At 51.4% G+C, this 18952-nt stretch overlaps 1 protein-coding gene across 6 annotated transcripts in view; it reads right to left on the minus strand.

Moving 5' to 3' along the window:
- The window catches only part of MINK1 (misshapen like kinase 1), a 106925-nt gene that overhangs the window by 38388 nt on the left and 49585 nt on the right, over positions 1-18952 (minus strand). For all 6 annotated transcript variants that reach the window (XM_073654495.1, XM_073654499.1, XM_073654497.1 and 3 more), the window contains exons 2-8: positions 12033-12098; positions 7847-7903; positions 7639-7764; positions 5742-5852; positions 5395-5485; positions 5144-5274; positions 1617-1671 (exon numbers count right to left, since the gene is read on the minus strand). In XM_073654495.1, the coding sequence (XP_073510596.1) occupies positions 1617-1671; positions 5144-5274; positions 5395-5485; positions 5742-5852; positions 7639-7764; positions 7847-7903; positions 12033-12098 (637 nt within the window). The remainder of the gene's footprint in view (positions 1-1616; positions 1672-5143; positions 5275-5394; positions 5486-5741; positions 5853-7638; positions 7765-7846; positions 7904-12032; positions 12099-18952) is intronic.

Raw genomic sequence — 18952 nt, forward strand, 5'->3', positions numbered from 1 at the left:
AGAGCTGTGTGCGTGCATGCAGCAGAGCTGTGTGCCTGCGTGCATGCAGCAGAGCTGTGTGCCTGCGTGCATGCAGCAGAGCTGTGTGTCTATGTGCATGCAGCAGAGCTGTGTGTCTATGTGCATGCAGCAGAGCTGTGTGTCTATGTGCATGCAGCAGAGCTGTGTGTCTATGTGCATGCAGCAGAGCTGTGTGTCTATGTGCATGCAGCAGAGCTGTGTGTCTATGTGCATGCAGCAGAGCTGTGTGTCTATGTGCATGCAGCAGAGCTGTGTGTCTATGTGCATGCAGCAGAGCTGTGTGTCTATGTGCATGCAGCAGAGCTGTGTGTCTATGTGCATGTAGCAGAGCTGTGTGTCTATGTGCATGTAGCAGAGCTGTGTGTCTATGTGCATGTAGCAGAGCTGTGTGTCTATGTGCATGCAGCAGAGCTGTGTGTCTATGTGCATGCAGCAGAGCTGTGTGTCTATGTGCATGCAGCAGAGCTGTGTGTCTATGTGCATGTAGCAGAGCTGTGTGTCTATGTGCATGTAGCAGAGCTGTGTGTCTATGTGCATGTAGCAGAGCTGTGTGTCTATGTGCATGCAGCAGAGCTGTGTGTCTATGTGCATGCAGCAGAGCTGTGTGTCTATGTGCATGCAGCAGAGCTGTGTGTCTATGTGCATGCAGCAGAGCTGTGTGTCTATGTGCATGCAGCAGAGCTGTGTGTCTATGTGCATGCAGCAGAGCTGTGTGTCTATGTGCATGCAGCAGAGCTGTGTGTCTATGTGCATGCAGCAGAGCTGTGTGTCTATGTGCATGCAGCAGAGCTGTGTGTCTATGTGCATGTAGCAGAGCTGTGTGTCTATGTGCATGCAGCAGAGCTGTGTGTCTATGTGCATGTAGCAGAGCTGTGTGTCTATGTGCATGCAGCAGAGCTGTGTGTCTATGTGCATGCAGCAGAGCTGTGTGTCTATGTGCATGTAGCAGAGCTGTGTGTCTATGTGCATGTAGCAGAGCTGTGTGTCTATGTGCATGTAGCAGAGCTGTGTGTCTATGTGCATGCAGCAGAGCTGTGTGTCTATGTGCATGCAGCAGAGCTGTGTGTCTATGTGAATGTAGCAGAGCTGTGTGTCTATGTGCATGTAGCAGAGCTGTGTGTCTATGTGCATGTAGCAGAGCTGTGTGTCTATGTGAATGTAGCAGAGCTGTGTGTCTATGTGCATGTAGCAGAGCTGTGTGTCTATGTGCATGTAGCAGAGCTGTGTGTCTATGTGCATGTAGCAGAGCTGTGTGTCTATGTGCATGTAGCAGAGCTGTGTGTCTATGTGCATGTAGCAGAGCTGTGTGTCTATGTGCATGTAGCAGAGCTGTGTGTCTATGTGCATGTAGCAGAGCTGTGTGTCTATGTGCATGTAGCAGAGCTCACTAGTGCAGTAATATTAGTGATACGACCCCCCACTGTACACCGCCAGTTAAATTTTAATTCACAGGAAAAATGTTTTTCTTAATTTCTGCTGTCTAATCCTGTGGTGTGTCTTAAGATCCGACAAATACAGAGTATATTATATATACACATACATACATACACACCTCTGACAAGAGAACACAATGTACAGCAATCAGGACAACTCACGTGGGGCGCCTTCTGCCATCTCTATAGCCGTGATCCCCAGAGACCAGATGTCACTCTGTGGAGAGGGGGAAAAGGGGGATAACAGGGTGATATGCAGCGGGGTGAAAAGTGTTTGCCCCCTTCCTGATTTCTTATTATTGCATGTTTGTTGCACTTAAATGTTTCAGATCACAACAAATTTAAATATTAGACAAAAATAACACAAGTAACCACAAAATGCAGTTTTTAAATGAAGATCTTTATTAAGGGAAAAAGAAATCCAAACCTACAGGGCCCTGTGTGAGAAAAATTAACTGTGGTTCATCACATCATTGGGAAGCTGAGTTCAATTTCCCTAGCCACGCACAGGCCTGATTACTGCCGCACCTCTTCTCAATCAAGAAATCACTTAAATAGGACCTGCCTGACAAAGTGAAGTAGACCAAACGACCCTCAAAAGCTAGACATCATGCTGCGATCCAAAGAAATTCAGGAACAAATGAGAAACAAAGTAATTGATATCTATCAGTCTGGAAAAGGTTATAAAGACATTTCTAAAGCTTTGAGACTCCAGCGAACCGCAGTGAGAGCCATTATACACAAATGGCAAAAACATGGAACAGTGGTGAACCTTCCCAGGAGTGATCGGCCAACCAAAATTACCCCAAGAGCGCAGCGACGACTCATCCAAGAAGTCACAAAAACCCCCACAACATCCAAACAACTGCAGGCCTCACTTAAGGTCAGTGTTCATGACTCCACATAAGAAAGAGACTGGGCAAAAATGGCATGCATGGCAGAGTTCCAAGACGAAAACCACTGCTGAGCAAAAAGAACATCTTGATGATCGCCAAGACTTTTGGGAGAATACTCTGTGGACTGACGAGACAAAAGTTGAACTTTTTGGAAGTTGTATGTCCCATTACATCTGGCGTAGAAGTAACACAGCATTTCAGAAAAGGAACATCATACCAACAGTAAAATATGGTGGTGGTAGTGTGATGGTCTGGGCCTGTTTTGCTGCTTCAGGACCTGGAAGACTTGCCGTGGTAAATGGAGCCATGAATTCTGCTGTCTACCAAAAAATCCTGAAGGAGAATGTCCGGCCATCTGTTTATAATCTCAAGCTGAAGCGCACTTGGGTTATGCAGCAGGACAATGATCCAAAACACACCAACAAGTCCACCTCTGAATGGCTTAAGAAAACAAAATTAAGACTTTTGAGTGGCCTAGTCGAAGTCCTGACCTTAATCCGAACGAGATACTGTGGCATGACCTTAAAAAGGCAGTTCATGCTCGGAAACCCTCCAATGTGGCTGAATTACAACAATTTTGCAAAGATGAGCGGCCAAAATTCCTCCAGAGCGGTGTGATGTACAGTGAAAAATTATACTGTGGTACCGTGTTAGCCAGAAAAATAATGTAAATACTTTTATGCCCAAAGATGACAAAAGTATTCTTGGAGTGATATCTTCATTGGCTAACCAGAATAATTATGTTTGCAGCTTTCAGAGCACAGAGGCTCCTTCTTCAGGCAGGATTATTAATGAATTAATAAGACAAAAGCACAACATTTAAGAGAGATTACAGTAGGACATTTGTTCATGAGATGTAAGGGGTGAGGCCTCCTAAAGATAGGCCTCCATTAGGGTTTTTGTTACAAATAGAGAGGAGGTGGAAATGTTCCATTAGTTATCTAGAGTCTGTCTGGTGAAGGTGTGAATTGTGTCCATGTAGTGAGTCATAAATCCAGGTGTTACATTGAGTCCCATTGTGAAAGAGTTGAAAATCCTTATCAATTCCCAAATTCTTCTCTCTCTCTGTCGCCCTTAAAATGACCTTTTAGTATTAGGACTTTTAAATCTGATCAAAATAAAAAGTTCAAAAAGATGATCTGCTAATAATCTGGAGGCTCAGAAGACGATCTGCTAATAATCTGGAGGCTCAGAAGACGATCTGCTAATAATCTGGAGGCTCAGAAGACGATCTGCTAATAATCTGGAGGCTCAGAAGACGATCTGCTAATAATCTGGAGGCTCAGAAGACGATCTGCTAATAATCTGGAGGCTCAGAAGACGATCTGCTAATAATCTGGAGGCTCAGAAGAAGAATCTGCTCATAAACTGGAGGCTCAGAAGACGATCTGCTAATAATCTGTACATGACACAATGTACGAGGTGCCCGGGAGGTGTCTATATGGGGGAAACCCATGCAAAAACCACAAACGAGAATGATTCTACACAGACACACAATCAGGAATGGACTGGACGCCTGCGAAAAAACATTTCTCTAGTCAGGGACACTGTATGACAGATCTAAAAGTTTTAATACTAAAAGGTCATTTCAAGGACGACAGAGAGAGAAAAATTTGGGAATCCAAACTGATAAGAATGTTCAATTCCTTGACCACAGGACTCAATCTAACACCTGGATTTATGACTCACTACATGGACACAATTCACACCTCCACCAGACGGACTCAAAATAACTAAGGGAACATTCCCACCACCTCTCCATTTGTAACAAAATCCCTAATGTAATGTCCTGGGCTTATCCTTAGGAGGCCTCACCCCTTCTGCCTCGTGATGAAGTGTCCTGCTGTAATCTCTCTTAAATGTTGTGCTCTTGTCTTATTACTTCATTTGTAATCCTGCCTGAAGAAGGAGCCTCTGTGCTCTGAAAGCTGAAAACATAATTCTTCTGGTTACCAATAAAGGTGTCACTCGGGGAATACTTCTGTCATCTTAGGGTATAAAAGTATTTACATCCAGAGCATGGAAGCATGGTAAGAGGCTCATTGCCAGTTACCGCAAATTCTTGATTGTAGTTGTTGCTGCGAAGGGCCCAACCAGTTATTAGGTTTAGGGGGCAATCATATTTCCACACAGGGCCCTGTATGTTTGGATTTCTTTTTCCCTTAATAAAGCTATGAGTCTCCTTCCCCTGCATGGTGATACAGATAAGAGGAGCTATGAGTCTCCTCCCCCTGCAGGGTGATACAGATAGGAGGAGCTACGAGTCTCCTCCCCCTGCAGGGTGATACAGATAGGAGGAGCTACGAGTCTCCTCCCCCTGCAGGGTGATACAGATAGGAGGAGCTATGAGTCTCCTCTCCCTGCAGGGTGATACAGATAGGAGGAGCTATGAGTCTCCTCCCCCCTGCAGAGTGATACAGATAGGAGGAACTATGAGTCTCCTCCCCCCTGCAGAGTGATACAGATAGGAGGAACTATGAGTCTCCTTCCCTGCAGGGTGATACAGATAGGAGGAGCTACGAGTCTCCTCCCCCTGCAGGGTGATACAGATAGGAGGAGCTATGAGTCTCCTTCCCCTGCAGGGTGATACAGATAGGAGGAGCTATGAGTCTCCTCCCCCTGCAGGGTGATACAGATAGGAGGAGCTATGAGTCTCCTCCCCCCTGCAGAGTGATACAGATAGGAGGAGCTATGAGTCTCCTCCCCCCTGCAGAGTGATACAGATAGGAGGAACTATGAGCACGTCCGTTATGCCCCGTTTAGATTGGCACACATGTAGGATCACCAGCTCACCCTGTAGTCATACGTAGCGTCTGGGTTTTCGTCACAGGCGATGACCTCGGGTGCCATCCAGTAGGGAGTCCCGATGAAGGTGTTTCTCCTCCCAACGGTGCGGTCCAGTTGGGCGCTGACACCGAAATCAACTGAGACATGAAGGAAGAGGAAGACACAGTCAGGCCCGGCGCAGCATAAGAGACAGCAGAGCGTCGCGTCACAGGAGGACGGCGCCGCAGCACAGGGGGACGGCGGCGCCCTGTACTCACCCAGCTTCACCTCCGCGTTCTCCGTCAGCAGCACGTTCTGCCCTTTGATATCTCGGTGGATGACCTTGTGAGCGTGCAGGTGGGACAGGCCCTGGAGACAACACAAGGGGTTAACGGGGAAAGGACCATCTACTGCCAGGATACACGCACTATCATCTTGATGCTCCAGCTACAAAGACATCTAGGTCCCCATGACAATCCTTCCGGGCACCAGGTGTGGTCCATAAAATGAGGGCACCTAGCCCGCTACATGCACACACAACCACCCACCCCCTGCACAAGACATGAGCCGGACGCTGTGCCAGGGAGGACTGTCATGGGCAACCTGGAGAGACTGGCCCACTCACCCGCAGGATCTCCCGGCATATGTAGGCGATGCAGTCTTCCTTCAGGGCGTTGCCTTTGGTGTTCTTCACCAGGTCTGTGACTGATCCGGCGCCGCAGAACTCCATCACCAGCTGCCGGGAGAGCGAGGGAAACAGTCAGCAATGGAGCGGCGCCTCCATCCCGTCATGTGGGGCCACCTCCCTCTGCCTCCTTCCCTTTCCACCCTGCATTCTCACTTTCCAGCATCCAGCTGCCCCGCCCCATTTTCCCCAGTAGTCACAGCAGAGCAGTTATTTTTCCCCAGTAGTCACTGTAATGAATTTCCCCATTCGCCTTAGTAATAAGAGCAGAAACGTTTATGCATTTGGCCGCAGTTGCAGCAGAGTCCTTATTCCTCTGTTCCCAGCCGACACAAAAGTGCTCTTCACTAAGTTTTTCCAAGCAGTCACAGCAGAGCCCCTTCCCATTTTCACCAGTAGTCACCGCATAGCACATGCACCCCCCCCAGTTGACACAGCAGAGCCCTCTCACTCCACCTCATTAGTCACAGCAGAGCCATTCCCTCTCACTCCCCCCCAGTTGACACAGCTGAGCACAGCAGTCACTTCCCCCCAGTAGTCACAGCAAAGCCCTTCCCTTCCCCTCCAGTAGTCACCGCATAGCACTTGCACTCCACCCCAGTTGACACAGCAGAGCCCTCTCACTCCCCCCATTAGTTACAGCAGAGCCATTCCCTCTCACTCCCCCCACCCCACAGCAGTCACTTCCCCCCAGTAGTCACAGCAGAGCCCTTCCCTTCCCCTCCAGTACAGTAGTCACCGCATAGCACTTGCACTCCCCCCCAGTTGACACAGCAGAGCCCTCTCACTCCCCATTTGTCACAGCAGAGCCCTTCCCTCTCACTCCCCCCACCCCACAGCAGTCACTCCCCCCCAGTAGTCAAAGCAGAGCCCTTCCCTTCCCCTCCAGTACAGTAGTCACCGCATAGCACTTGCAATCCCCCCCAGTTGACACAGCTGAGCACAGCAGTCACTTCCCCTCAGTAGTCACAGCAGAGCCCTTCCCTTCCCCTTCAGTAGTCACCGCATAGCACTTGCACTCCCCCCCAGTTGACACAGCAGAGCCCTCTCACTCCCCCCCATTTGTCACAGCAGAGCCCTTCCCTCTCACTCCCCCCACCCAACAGCAGTCACTTCCCCCAGTAGTCACAGCAGAGCCCTTCCCTTCCCCTCCAGTACAGTAGTCACCGCATAGCACTTGCACTCCCCCCCCAGTTGACACAGCAGAGCCCTCTCACTCCCCCCCCCATTAGTCACAGCAGAGCCATTCCCTCTCACTCCCCCCACTCCACAGCAGTCACTTCCCCCCAGTAGTCACAGCAGAGCCCTTCCCTTCCCCTCCAGTACAGTAGTCACCACATAGCACTTGCACCCCCCCAGTAGTCACAGCAGAGCCCTTCCCTTCCCCTCCAGTACAGTAGTCACCGCATAGCACTTGCACCCCCCCCCAGTTGACACAGCAGAGCCCTCTCACTCCCCCCCATTAGTCACAGCAGAGCCCTTCCCTCTCACTCCCCCCACCCCACAGCAGTCACTTCTCCCCAGTAGTCACAGCAGAGCCCTTCCCTTCCCCTCCAGTACAGTAGTCACCGCATAGCACTTGCACTCCCCCCCAGTTGATACAGCAGAGCCCTCTCACTCCTCCCCATTAGTCACAGCAGAGCCAATCAGATCCCTAAAGGACTGTGTTGCTGTGCCCGTTCCCTTACAGCGGCCGCCCGTGCCCCACATATTCATCTTTAGCATGCGCCCCCTGCTGCAGAGACAGCAGAGAGGAGCTGAGGGCTGATGCATGTAGCTTCTGGGTCCAGCATTGCTCTCTGGCAGAAGAGCTGACGATCTAGCGGCAGCGTCTCACCCACAGCTGGTCGTCATTCCCCGGCGGGCTCTTCTTGATGAAGGCGCCGTAGTAGGTGGCGATGTTGCGGTGGTGTGAATACTTCTTCAGCATGTTAATCTCCTGCTTTATCTCCTCCTCCTCGTCCTGTGCAGACAAAGTACATCAGGTCTGCAAAAGTATACACGCCCTGCAGATATAAAAGGAACAGAAATCATGGCACCCTCACCTCCGTGACATCCATGACCTTAATGGCGGCCAGCTGTCCGGTCTTGACATGGCGACCCTGCAGGAGAAAGACAAAGCGGGTTACCAACCAGAAGCGGGTGTCAGGAACACAAGGGAGGATCACCCAGCGGGGAGGGGTGGAGGCTTGTAGCTCCTCCCATCTGTATCACCCTGCAGGGGGAGGAGACTCATAGCTCCTCCCATCTGTATCACCCTGCAGGGGGAGGAGACTCATAGCTCCTCCCATCTGTATCACCCTGCAGGGGGAGGAGACTCATAGCTCCTCCCATCTGTATCACCCTGCAGGGGGAGGAGACTCATAGCTCCTCCTATCTGTATCACCCTGCAGGGGGAGGAGACTCATAGCTCCTCCTCTCTATCACCCTGCAGGGGAAGGAGACTCATAGCTCCTCCTATCTGTATCACCCTGCAGGGGAAGGAGACTCATAGCTCCTCCTATCTGTATCACCCAGCGGGAAGGGGTGGAGACTTGTAGCTCCTCCTATCTGTATCACCCTGCAGGGGGAGGAGACTCATAGCTCCTCCTATCTGTATCATCCTGCAGGGGGAGGAGACTCATAGCTCCTCCTATCTGTATCACCCTACAGGGGGAGGAGACTCATAGCTCCTCCTATCTGTATCACCCTGCAGGGGAAGGAGACTCATAGCTCCTCCTATCTGTATCACCCTGCAGAGGAAGGAGACTCATAGCTCCTCCTATCTGTATCACCCTGCAGGGGGAGGAGACTCATAGCTCCTCCTATCTGTATCACCCTGCAGGGGGAGGAGACTCATAGCTCCTCCTATCTGTATCACCCTGCAGGGGAAGGAGACTCATAGCTCCTCCTATCTGTATCACCCTGCGGGGGGAAGAGACCCATAGCTCCTCCTATCTGTATCACCCTGCAGGGGGAGGAGACTCATACCTCCTCCTATCTGTATCACCCTGCAGGGGGCGGATACTCGTAGCTCCTATCGGTATCACCCTAAAGGGGTGGAGACTCATAGCTCCTCCTATCGGTGTCACCCTCAAGAGGCGGAGACTCATAGCTCCTCTTAACGGTATCACGCTGAAGGGGGCGGAGACTCGTAGCTACTCCTATCTGTATCACCCTGCAGGGGGAGGAGACTCATAGCTCCTCCTATCGGTATCACCCTGTGGGGGGTTAAATGACACTAGTAGTCACAGTAGTACATCCTTTAGGCCCCTCCCTCTATACGGTACACCTGTACTTGGCACTGTCATGTCACTCAGTACCTGGGCGACATGCAGTGTTAGACCATAGTTTTCGATGCTTGCTCATAATTTTCTGTTGCCATGGTTATGAGTTTTACACTATTACTCCCCCGCTCATTCTCCTAATAACGCCCCCTCTGTTTCCGTCTCTCTCACCCCCATTCCCCTTTCCCCTCTCCATGTGCCGTCTGCTTACTCTGCATTTTCCACTGTTTGCAGTTTCAAGGCTGGCACTGCTAATACAAGGGAGAGGGGGGCGGCACGGGGCTGGAAACGGAGAGGGGAGCAGGGGGGTGGCACGGGGCTGGGACGGACAGGGGAGCAGGGGGCTGGAAACGGAGAGGGGAGCAGGGGGGCGGCACGGGGCTGGAAACGGAGAAGGGAGCAGGGGGGCGGCACAGGGCTGGAAACTGAGAGGGGAGCAGGGGGGCGGCACGGGGCTGGAAACGGAGAAGGGGGCAGCATGGGGCTGGAAAAGGAGAGGGGAGCAGGGGGGTGGCACGGGGCTGGGACGGACAGGGGAGCAGGGGGCTGGAAACGGAGAGGGGAGCAGGGGGGCGGCACGGGGCTGGAAACGGAGAGGGGAGCAGGGGGGCGGCACGGGGCTGAAAACGGAGAAGTGGGCAGCATGGGGCTGGAAAAGGAGAGGGGAGCAGGGGGGCGGCACGGGGCTGGAAACTGAGAGGGGAGCAGGGGGGCGGCACGGGGCTGGAAACGGAGAAGGGAGCAGGGAGGCGGCACGGGGCTGGAAACAGAGGGGAGCAGGGGGGCGGCACGGGGCTGGAAACGGAGAGGGGAGCAGGGGGGCGGCACGGGGCTGGAAACGGAGAAGGGGGCAGCATGGGGCTGGAAAAGGAGAGGGGAGCAGGGGGGCGGCACGGGGCTGGAAACGGAGAGGGGAGCAGGGGGGCGGCACGGGGCTGGAAACGGAGAGGGGAGCAGGGGGGCGGCACGGGGCTGGAAACGGAGAAGGGGGCAGGGGGGCGGCACGGGGCTGGAAATGGAGAAGGGGGCAGGGGGGTGGCACGGGGCTGGAAAAGGAGAGGGGAGCAGGGGGGTGGCAAGGGGCTGGAAAAGGAGAGGGGAGCAGGGGGGCGGCACGGGGCTGGAAAAGGAGAGGGGAGCAGGGGGGCGGCACGGGGCTGGAAAAGGAGAGGGGAGCAGGGGGGCGGCACGGGGCTGGAAACAGAGGGGAGCAGGGGGGCGGCACAGGGCTGGAAACAGAGGCGAGAGCGGCACGGGGCTGGAAACGGAGAGGGGGGCGGCACGGGGCTGGAAACGGAGAGGGGGGCGGCACGGGGCTGGAAACGGAGAGGGGGGCGGCACGGGGCTGGAAACGGAGAGGGGGGCGGCACGGGGCTGGAAACGGAGAGGGGGGCGGCACGGGGCTGGAAACGGAGAGGGGGGCGGCACGGGGCTGGAAACGGAGAGGGGGGCGGCACGGGGCTGGAAACGGAGAGGGGGGCGGCACGGGGCTGGAAACGGAGAGGGGGGCGGCACGGGGCTGGAAACGGAGAGGGGGGCGGCACGGGGCTGGAAACGGAGAGGGGGGCGGCACGGGGCTGGAAACGGAGAGGGGGGCGGCACGGGGCTGGAAACGGAGAGGGGGGCGGCACGGGGCTGGAAACGGAGAGGGGGGCGGCACGGGGCTGGAAACGGAGAGGGGGGCGGCACGGGGCTGGAAACGGAGAGGGGGGCGGCACGGGGCTGGAAACGGAGAGGGGGGCGGCACGGGGCTGGAAACGGAGAGGGGAGCAGGGAGCGGCACTGGGCTGGAAACGGAGAGGGGAGCAGGGAAAGCATGGGGCTGGGGCGGAGGCGAGAGCGGCACAGGGCTGGAAACGGAGAGGGGAGAAGGAAACGGAGAGGGGAGAAGGGAGCGGGACGGGGCTGGAAACGGAGAGGGGAGCAGGGGAAAGCACGGGGCTGGGGAGGAGGTGAGAGCGGCATGGGACTGGAAACGGAGAGGGGAGCAGGAGGGCGGCATGGGGCTGGAAACGGAGATGGGAGCAGGGAAAGCATGGGGCTGGGGCGGAGGCGAGAGCGGCACGGGGCTGGAAACGGAGAGGGGAGCAGGAAGCGGCACAGGGCAGGAAACGGAGAGGGGAGCAGGGGGGCGGCACGGGGCTGGAAACGGAGAGGGTAGCAGAGGGGCGGCACGGGGCTAGGGCGGAGGAGAGAGAGGCACGGGGATGTAAACGGAGAGGGGAGCAGGGAGCGGCACGGGGCTGTAAACGGTGAGAGGAGCAGGCAGCGGCACGGGGCTGGAAAAGGAGAGGGGAGCAGGGGGGCGGGAAACGGAGATGGGAGCAGGGGGGGCGGCACGGGGCTGGAAACGGAGAGGGGAGCAAGGGAAAGCACGGGGCTGTGGCGGAGGCGAGAGTGGCACGGGGCTGGAAACGGAGAGGGGAGCAGAGGGGCGGCACGGGGCTGGAAACGGAGAGGGGAGGGGAGCAGAGGGGCGGCACGGGGCTGGGACGGAGGCGAGAGCGGCACGGGGCTGGAAACGTAGAGGGGAGCAGGGGGGCGGCACGGGGCTGGAAACGGAGAGGGGAGGGGAGCAGAGGGGCGGCACGGGGCTGGGACGGAGGCGAGAGCGGCACGGGGCTGTAAACAGAGAGGGGAGCAGGGAGCGGCACGGGGCTGGGGCGGAGAGGGGAGCAAGGAGCGGCACGGGGCTGGAAAATAAGAGGGGAGCAAGGAGCGGCACGGGGCTGGAAAATGAGAGGGGAGCAAGGAGCGGCACGGGGCTGGAAAATGAGAGGGGAGCAGGGGGCAGCAGCAGTGAATGGAGTAGGAGCAGCAAGTAGGGAGCGGAAGAAGCAGAGAAGAAGTGGCAGGAGAAATAAGTTAAGGGAAGGTGGAACAGAGGGAGCAGACATTAAGAAGCAGAGGACAGTGGTGGTAGGGAATGAGCAGAAGCAGGCAGTATGGAGGGAAGGACTTGTACCTTATACACTTGCCCGTATGTCCCATTTCCGACAACTTCGACAAGTTCAAATATTCCTGCAGGATCCTGGAAAATAAGAAGTAAAGAAACATGAGGAGGGAAAAAGAGACCAAACACGGTGACAATCACACCCGACACATGATGTCATCACAGGGCTGCTCACAAGAGCTGACGATCCAGCGCGAGGGTCAGGTGTACTCACTGTATATAGCGCCGGCACCGGACCCAGAGCTGCAAAAGTCTCCACATCCCTGACACATGTACAGATCCACGAGTGTCAGGAGTGGGACACATAATACACCCCTCGCCAGGGATACATAGCCGGCCCCACACACGAAGGAGGATACAGGTGTTATATACTACACCCCCTCCTCCTCCTCCAGTGTAATATATACTGTATACAGTCAGGGGGAGGATACAGGTGTGTTATATACTACACCCCCCTCCTCCTCCTCCAGTGTAATATATACTGTATACAGTCAGGGGGAGGATACAGGTGTGTTATATACTACACCCCCCTCCTCCTCCAGTGTAATATATACTGTATACAGTCAGGGGGAGGATACAGGTGTGTTATATACTACACCCCCTCCTCCTCCAGTGTAATATATACTGTATACAGTCAGGGGGAGGATACAGGTGTGTTATATACTACACCCCCCTTCCTCCTCCAGTGTAATATATACTGTATACAGTCAGGGGGAGGATACAGGTGTGTTATATACTACACCCCCTCCTCCTCCAGTGTAATATATACTGTATACAGTCAGGGGGAGGATACAGGTGTGTTATATACTACACCCCCTCCTCCTCCAGTGTAATATATACTGTATACAGTCAGGGGGAGGATACAGGTGTGTTATATACTACACCCCCCTCCTCCTCCAGTGTAATATATACTGTATACAGTCAGGGGGAGGATACAGGTGTGTTATATACTACACCCCCTCCTCCTCCAGTGTAATATATACTGTATACAGTCAGGGGGAGGATACAGGTGTGTTATATACTACACCCCCCTCCTCCTCCAGTGTAATATATACTGTATACAGTCAGGGCGAGGATACAGGTGTGTTATATACTACACACCCCTCCTCCTCCAGTGTAATATATACTGTATACAGTCAGGGGGAGGAAACAGGTGTGTTATATACTACACACCCCTCCTCCTCCAGTGTAATATATACTGTATACAGTCAGGGGGAGGATACAGGTGTGTTATATACTACACACCCCTCCTCCTCCAGTGTAATATATACTGTATACAGTCAGGGGGAGGATACAGGTGTGTTATATACTACACCCCCCTCCTCCTCCAGTGTAATATATACTGTATACAGTCAGGGGGAGGATACAGGTGTGTTATATAATATACCCCCCTCCTCCTCCAGTGTAATATATACTGTATAGAGTCAGGGGGAGGATACAGGTGTGTTATATACTACACCCCCCTCCTCCTCCAGTGTAATATATACTGTATACAGTCAGGGGGAGGATACAGGTGTGTTATATACTACATCCCCTCCTCCTCCAGTGTAATATATACTGTATACAGTCAGGGGGAGGATACAGGTGTGTTATATACTACACCCCCTCCTCCTCCAGTGTAATATATACTGTATACAGTCAGGGGGAGGATACAGGTGTGTTATATACTATACCCCCCTCCTCCTCCAGTGTAATATATACTGTATAGAGTCAGGGGGAGGATACAGGTGTGTTATATACTACACCCCCCTCCTCCTCCAGTGTAATATATCCTGTATACAGTCAGGGGGAGGATACAGGTGTGTTATATACTACACCCCCTCCTCCTCCAGTGTAATATATACTGTATACAGTCAGGGGGAGGATACAGGTGTGTTATATACTACACCCCCTCCTCCTCCAGTGTAATATATACTGTATACAGTCAGGGGGAGGATACAGGTGTGTTATATACTACACCCCCTCCTCCTCCAGTGTAATATATACTGTATACAGTCAGGGGGAGGATACAGGTGTGTTATATACTACACCCCCCTCCTCCTCCAGTGTAATATATACTGTATACAGTCAGGGGGAGGATACAGGTGTGTTATATACTACACCCCCTCCTCCTCCAGTGTAATATATACTGTATACAGTCAGGGGGAGGATACAGGTGTGTTATATACTACACCCCCTCCTCCTCCAGTGTAATATATACTGTATACAGTCAGGGGGAGGATACAGGTGTGTTATATACTACACCCCCCTCCTCCTCCAGTGTAATATATACTGTATACAGTCAGGGGGAGGATACAGGTGTGTTATATACTACACCCCCCTCCTCCTACAGTGTAAGATATACTGTATACAGTCAGGAGGAGGATACAGGTGTGTTATATACTACACCCCCCTCCTCCTCCAGTGTAATATATACTGTATACAGTCAGGGGGAGGATACAGGTGTGTTATATACTACACCCCCCTCCTCCTACAGTGTAAGATATACTGTATACAGTCAGGAGGAGGATACAGGTGTGTTATATACTACACCCCCCTCCTCCTCCAGTGTAATATATACTGTATACAGTCAGGGGGAGGATACAGGTGTGTTATATACTACACCCCCCTCCTCCTACAGTGTAAGATATACTGTATACAGTCAGGAGGAGGATACAGGTGTGTTATATACTACACCCCCCTCCACCTCCAGTGTAATATATACTGTATACAGTCAGGGGCAGGATACAGGTGTGTTATATACTACACCCCCTCCTCCTCCAGTGTAATATATACTGTATACAGTCAGGTGGAGGATACAGGTGTGTTATATACTACACCCCCCTCCTCCTCCAGTGTAATATATACTGTATACAGTCAAGAGGATAAAAGTGTGTTATATACTACACCCCCTCCTCCTCCAGTGTAATATATACTGTATACAGTCAGGGGGAGCATACAGGTGTGTTATATACTACACCCCCCTCCTCCTCCAGTGTAATATATACTGTATACAGTCAGGGGGAGGATACAGGTGTGTTATATACTACACCCCCCTCCTCCTACAGTGTAAGATATACTATATACAGTCAGGAGGAGGATACAGGTGTGTTATATACTACACCCCCTCCTCCTCCAGTGTAATATATACTGTATACAGTCAGGGGGAGCATACAGGTTTGTTATATACTTCACCCCCCTCCTCCTCCAGTGTAATATATACTGTATACAGTCAGGGGGAGGATACAGGTGTGTTATATACTACACCCCCCTCCTCCTACAGTGTAAGATATACTGTATACAGTCAGGAGGAGGATACAGGTGTGTTATATACTACACCCCCCTCCTCCTCCAGTGTAATATATACTGTATACAGTCAGGAGGAGGCTACAGGTGTGTTATATACTACACCCCCCTCCTCCTCCGGTGTAATATATACTGTATACAGTCAGGAGGAGGATACAGGTGTGTTATATACTACACTCCCTTCTCCAGTGTAATATATACTGTATACAGTCAGGGGGAGGATACAGGTGTGTTATATACTACACCCCCTCCTCCTTTAGTGTAATATATACTGTATACAGTCAGGGGGAGGATACAGGTGTGTTATATACTACACCCCCTCCTCCTCCAGTGTAATATATACTGAATACAGTCAGGGGGAGGATACAGCTGTGTTATATACTACACCCCCTCCTCCTTTAGTGTAATATATACTGTATACAGTCAGGGGGAGGATACAGGTGTGTTATATACTACACCCCCCTTCTCCTCCAGTGTAATACATACTGTATACAGTCAGGAGGAGGATACAGGTGTGTTATATACTACACCCCCCTCCTCCTCCAGTGTAATATATACTGTATACAGTCAGGGGGAGGATACAGGTGTGTTATATACTACACCCCCCTCCTCCTCCAGTGTAATATATACCGAATACAGTCAGGAAGAGGATACAGGGTGTGTTTTATACTACACCCCCTTCCTCCTCCAGTGTAATATATACTGTATACAGTCAGGGGGAGGATACAGGTGTTATATACTACACCCCCTCCTCCTCCAGTGTAATATATACTGTATACAGTCAGAGGGAGAATACAGGTGTGTTATATACTACACCCCCCTCCTCCTCCAGTGTAATATATACTGTATACAGTCAGGGGGAGGATACAGGTGTGTTATATACTACACCCCCCTCCTCCTCCAGTGTAATATATACTGAATACAGTCAGGAAGAGGATACAGGGTGTGTTTTATACTACACCCCCTTCCTCCTCCAGTGTAATATATACTGTATACAGTCAGGGGGAGGATACAGGTGTTATATACTACACCCCCTCCTCCTCCAGTGTAATATATACTGTATACAGTCAGAGGGAGAATACAGGTGTGTTATATACTACACCCCCCTGCTCCTCCAGTGTAATATATACTGTATACAGTCAGGGGGAGGATACAGGTGTGTTATATACTACACCCCCCTCCTCCTCCAGTGTAATATATACTGTATACAGTCAGGGGGAGGATACAGGTGTGTTATATACTACACCCCCCTCCTCCGGTGTAATATATACTGTATACAGTCAGGGGGAGGATACAGGTGTGTTATATACTACACCCCCTCCTCCTCCAGTGTAATATATACTGTATACAGTCAGGAGGAGGATACAGGTGTGTTATATACTACACCCCCCTCCTCCTCCAGTGTAATATATACAGTCAGGAGGAGGATACAGGTGTGTTATATACTACACCCCCCTCCTCCTCCAGTGTAATATATACTGTATACAGTCAGGGGGAGGATACAGGTGTGTTATATACTACACCCCCCTCCTCCTCCAGTGTAATATATACTGTATACAGTCAGGAGGAGGATACAGGTGTGTTATATACTATACCCCCCTCCTCCTCCAGTGTAATATATACTGTATACAGTCAGGAGGAGGATACAGGTGTGTTATATACTACACCCCCCTCCTCCTCCAGTGTAATATATACAGCATACAGTCAGGGGGAGGATACAGGTGTGTTTTATACTACACCCCCTCCTCCTCCAGTGTAATATATACTGTATACAGTCAGGGGGAGGATACAGGTGTGTTATAAACTACACCCCTCCTCCTCCAGTGTAATATATACTGTATACAGTCAGGGGGAGGATACAGGTGTGTTATATACTACACCCCCCTCCTCCTCCAGTGTAATATATACTGTATACAGTCAGGGAGAGGATACAGGTGTGTTATATACTACACCCCCTCCTCCTCCAGTGTAATATATACTGTATACAGTCAGGGGGAGGATACAGGTGTGTTATATACTACACCCCCTCCTCCTCCAGTGTAAGATATACTGTATACAGTCAGGAGGAGGATACAGGTGTGTTATATACTACACCACCCTCCTTCTCCGGTCTAATATATACTGTATACAGTCAGGGGGAGCATACAGGTGTGTTATATACTACACCCCCCTCCTCCTCCAGTGTAATATATACTGTATACAGTCAGGGGGAGGATACAGGTGTGTTATATACTACACCCCCTCCTCCTCCAGTGTAATATATACTGTATACAGTCAGGGGGAGGATACAGGTGTGTTATATACTACACCCCCCTCCTCCTCCAGTGTAATATATACTGTATACAGTCAGGGGGAGGATAGAGGTGTGTTATATACTACACCCCCCTCCTCCTACAGTGTAAGATATACTGTATACAGTCAGGAGGAGGATACAGGTGTGTTATATACTACACCCCCTCCTCCTCCAGTGTAATATATACTGTATACAGTCAGGGGGAGGATACAGGTGTGTTATATACTACACCCCCTCCTCCTCCAGTGTAAGATATACTGTATACAGTCAGGAGGAGGATACAGGTGTGTTATATACTACACCACCCTCCTTCTCCGGTGTAATATATACTGTATACAGTCAGGGGGAGCATACAGGTGTGTTATATACTACACCCCCCTCCTCCTCCAGTGTAATATATACTGTATACAGTCAGGGGGAGGATACAGGTGTGTTATATACTACACCCCCTCCTCCTCCAGTGTAATATATACTGTATACAGTCAGGGGGAGGATACAGGTGTGTTATATACTACACCCCCCTCCTCCTCCAGTGTAATATATACTGTATACAGTCAGGGGGAGGATAGAGGTGTGTTATATACTACACCCCCTCCTCCTACAGTGTAAGATATACTGTATACAGTCAGGAGGAGGATACAGGTGTGTTATATACTACACCCCCCTCCTCCTCCAGTGTAATATATACTGTATACAGTCAGGGGGAGGATACAGGTGTGTTATATACTACACCCCCTCCTCCTCCAGTGTAATATATACTGTATACAGTCAGGTGGAGGATACAGGTGTGTTATATACTACACCCCCCTCCTCTTCCAGTGTAATATATACTGTATACAGTCAGGAGGATAAAGGTGTGTTATATACTACACCCCCTCCTCCTCCAGTGTAATATATACTGTATACAGTCAGGGGGAGCATACAGGTGTGTTATATACTACACCCCCCTCCTCCTCCAGTGTAATATATACTGTATACAGTCAGGGGGAGGATACAGGTGTGTTATATACTACACCCCCCTCCTCCTCCAGTGTAATATATACTGTATACAGTCAGGGGGAGGATACAGGTGTGTTATATACTACACCCCCCTCCTCCTCCAGTGTAATATAAACTGTATACAGTCAGGGGGAAGATACAGGTGCGTTAAATACTACACCCCCCTCCTCCCACAGTGTAAGATATACTGTATACAGTCAGGAGGAGGATACAGGTGTGTTATATACTACACCCCCCTCCTCCTCCAGTGTAATATATACTGTATACAGTCAGGAGGAGGATACAGGTGTGTTATATACTACACCCCCCTCCTCCTCCGGTGTAATATATACTGTATACAGTCAGGAGGAGGATA

This window comes from Phyllobates terribilis, unplaced genomic scaffold (assembly GCF_046119375.1).
Source record: "Phyllobates terribilis strain yellow unplaced genomic scaffold, ASM4611937v1 Scaffold_11__3_contigs__length_659146591, whole genome shotgun sequence".
Taxonomy (NCBI): domain Eukaryota; kingdom Metazoa; phylum Chordata; class Amphibia; order Anura; family Dendrobatidae; genus Phyllobates; species Phyllobates terribilis.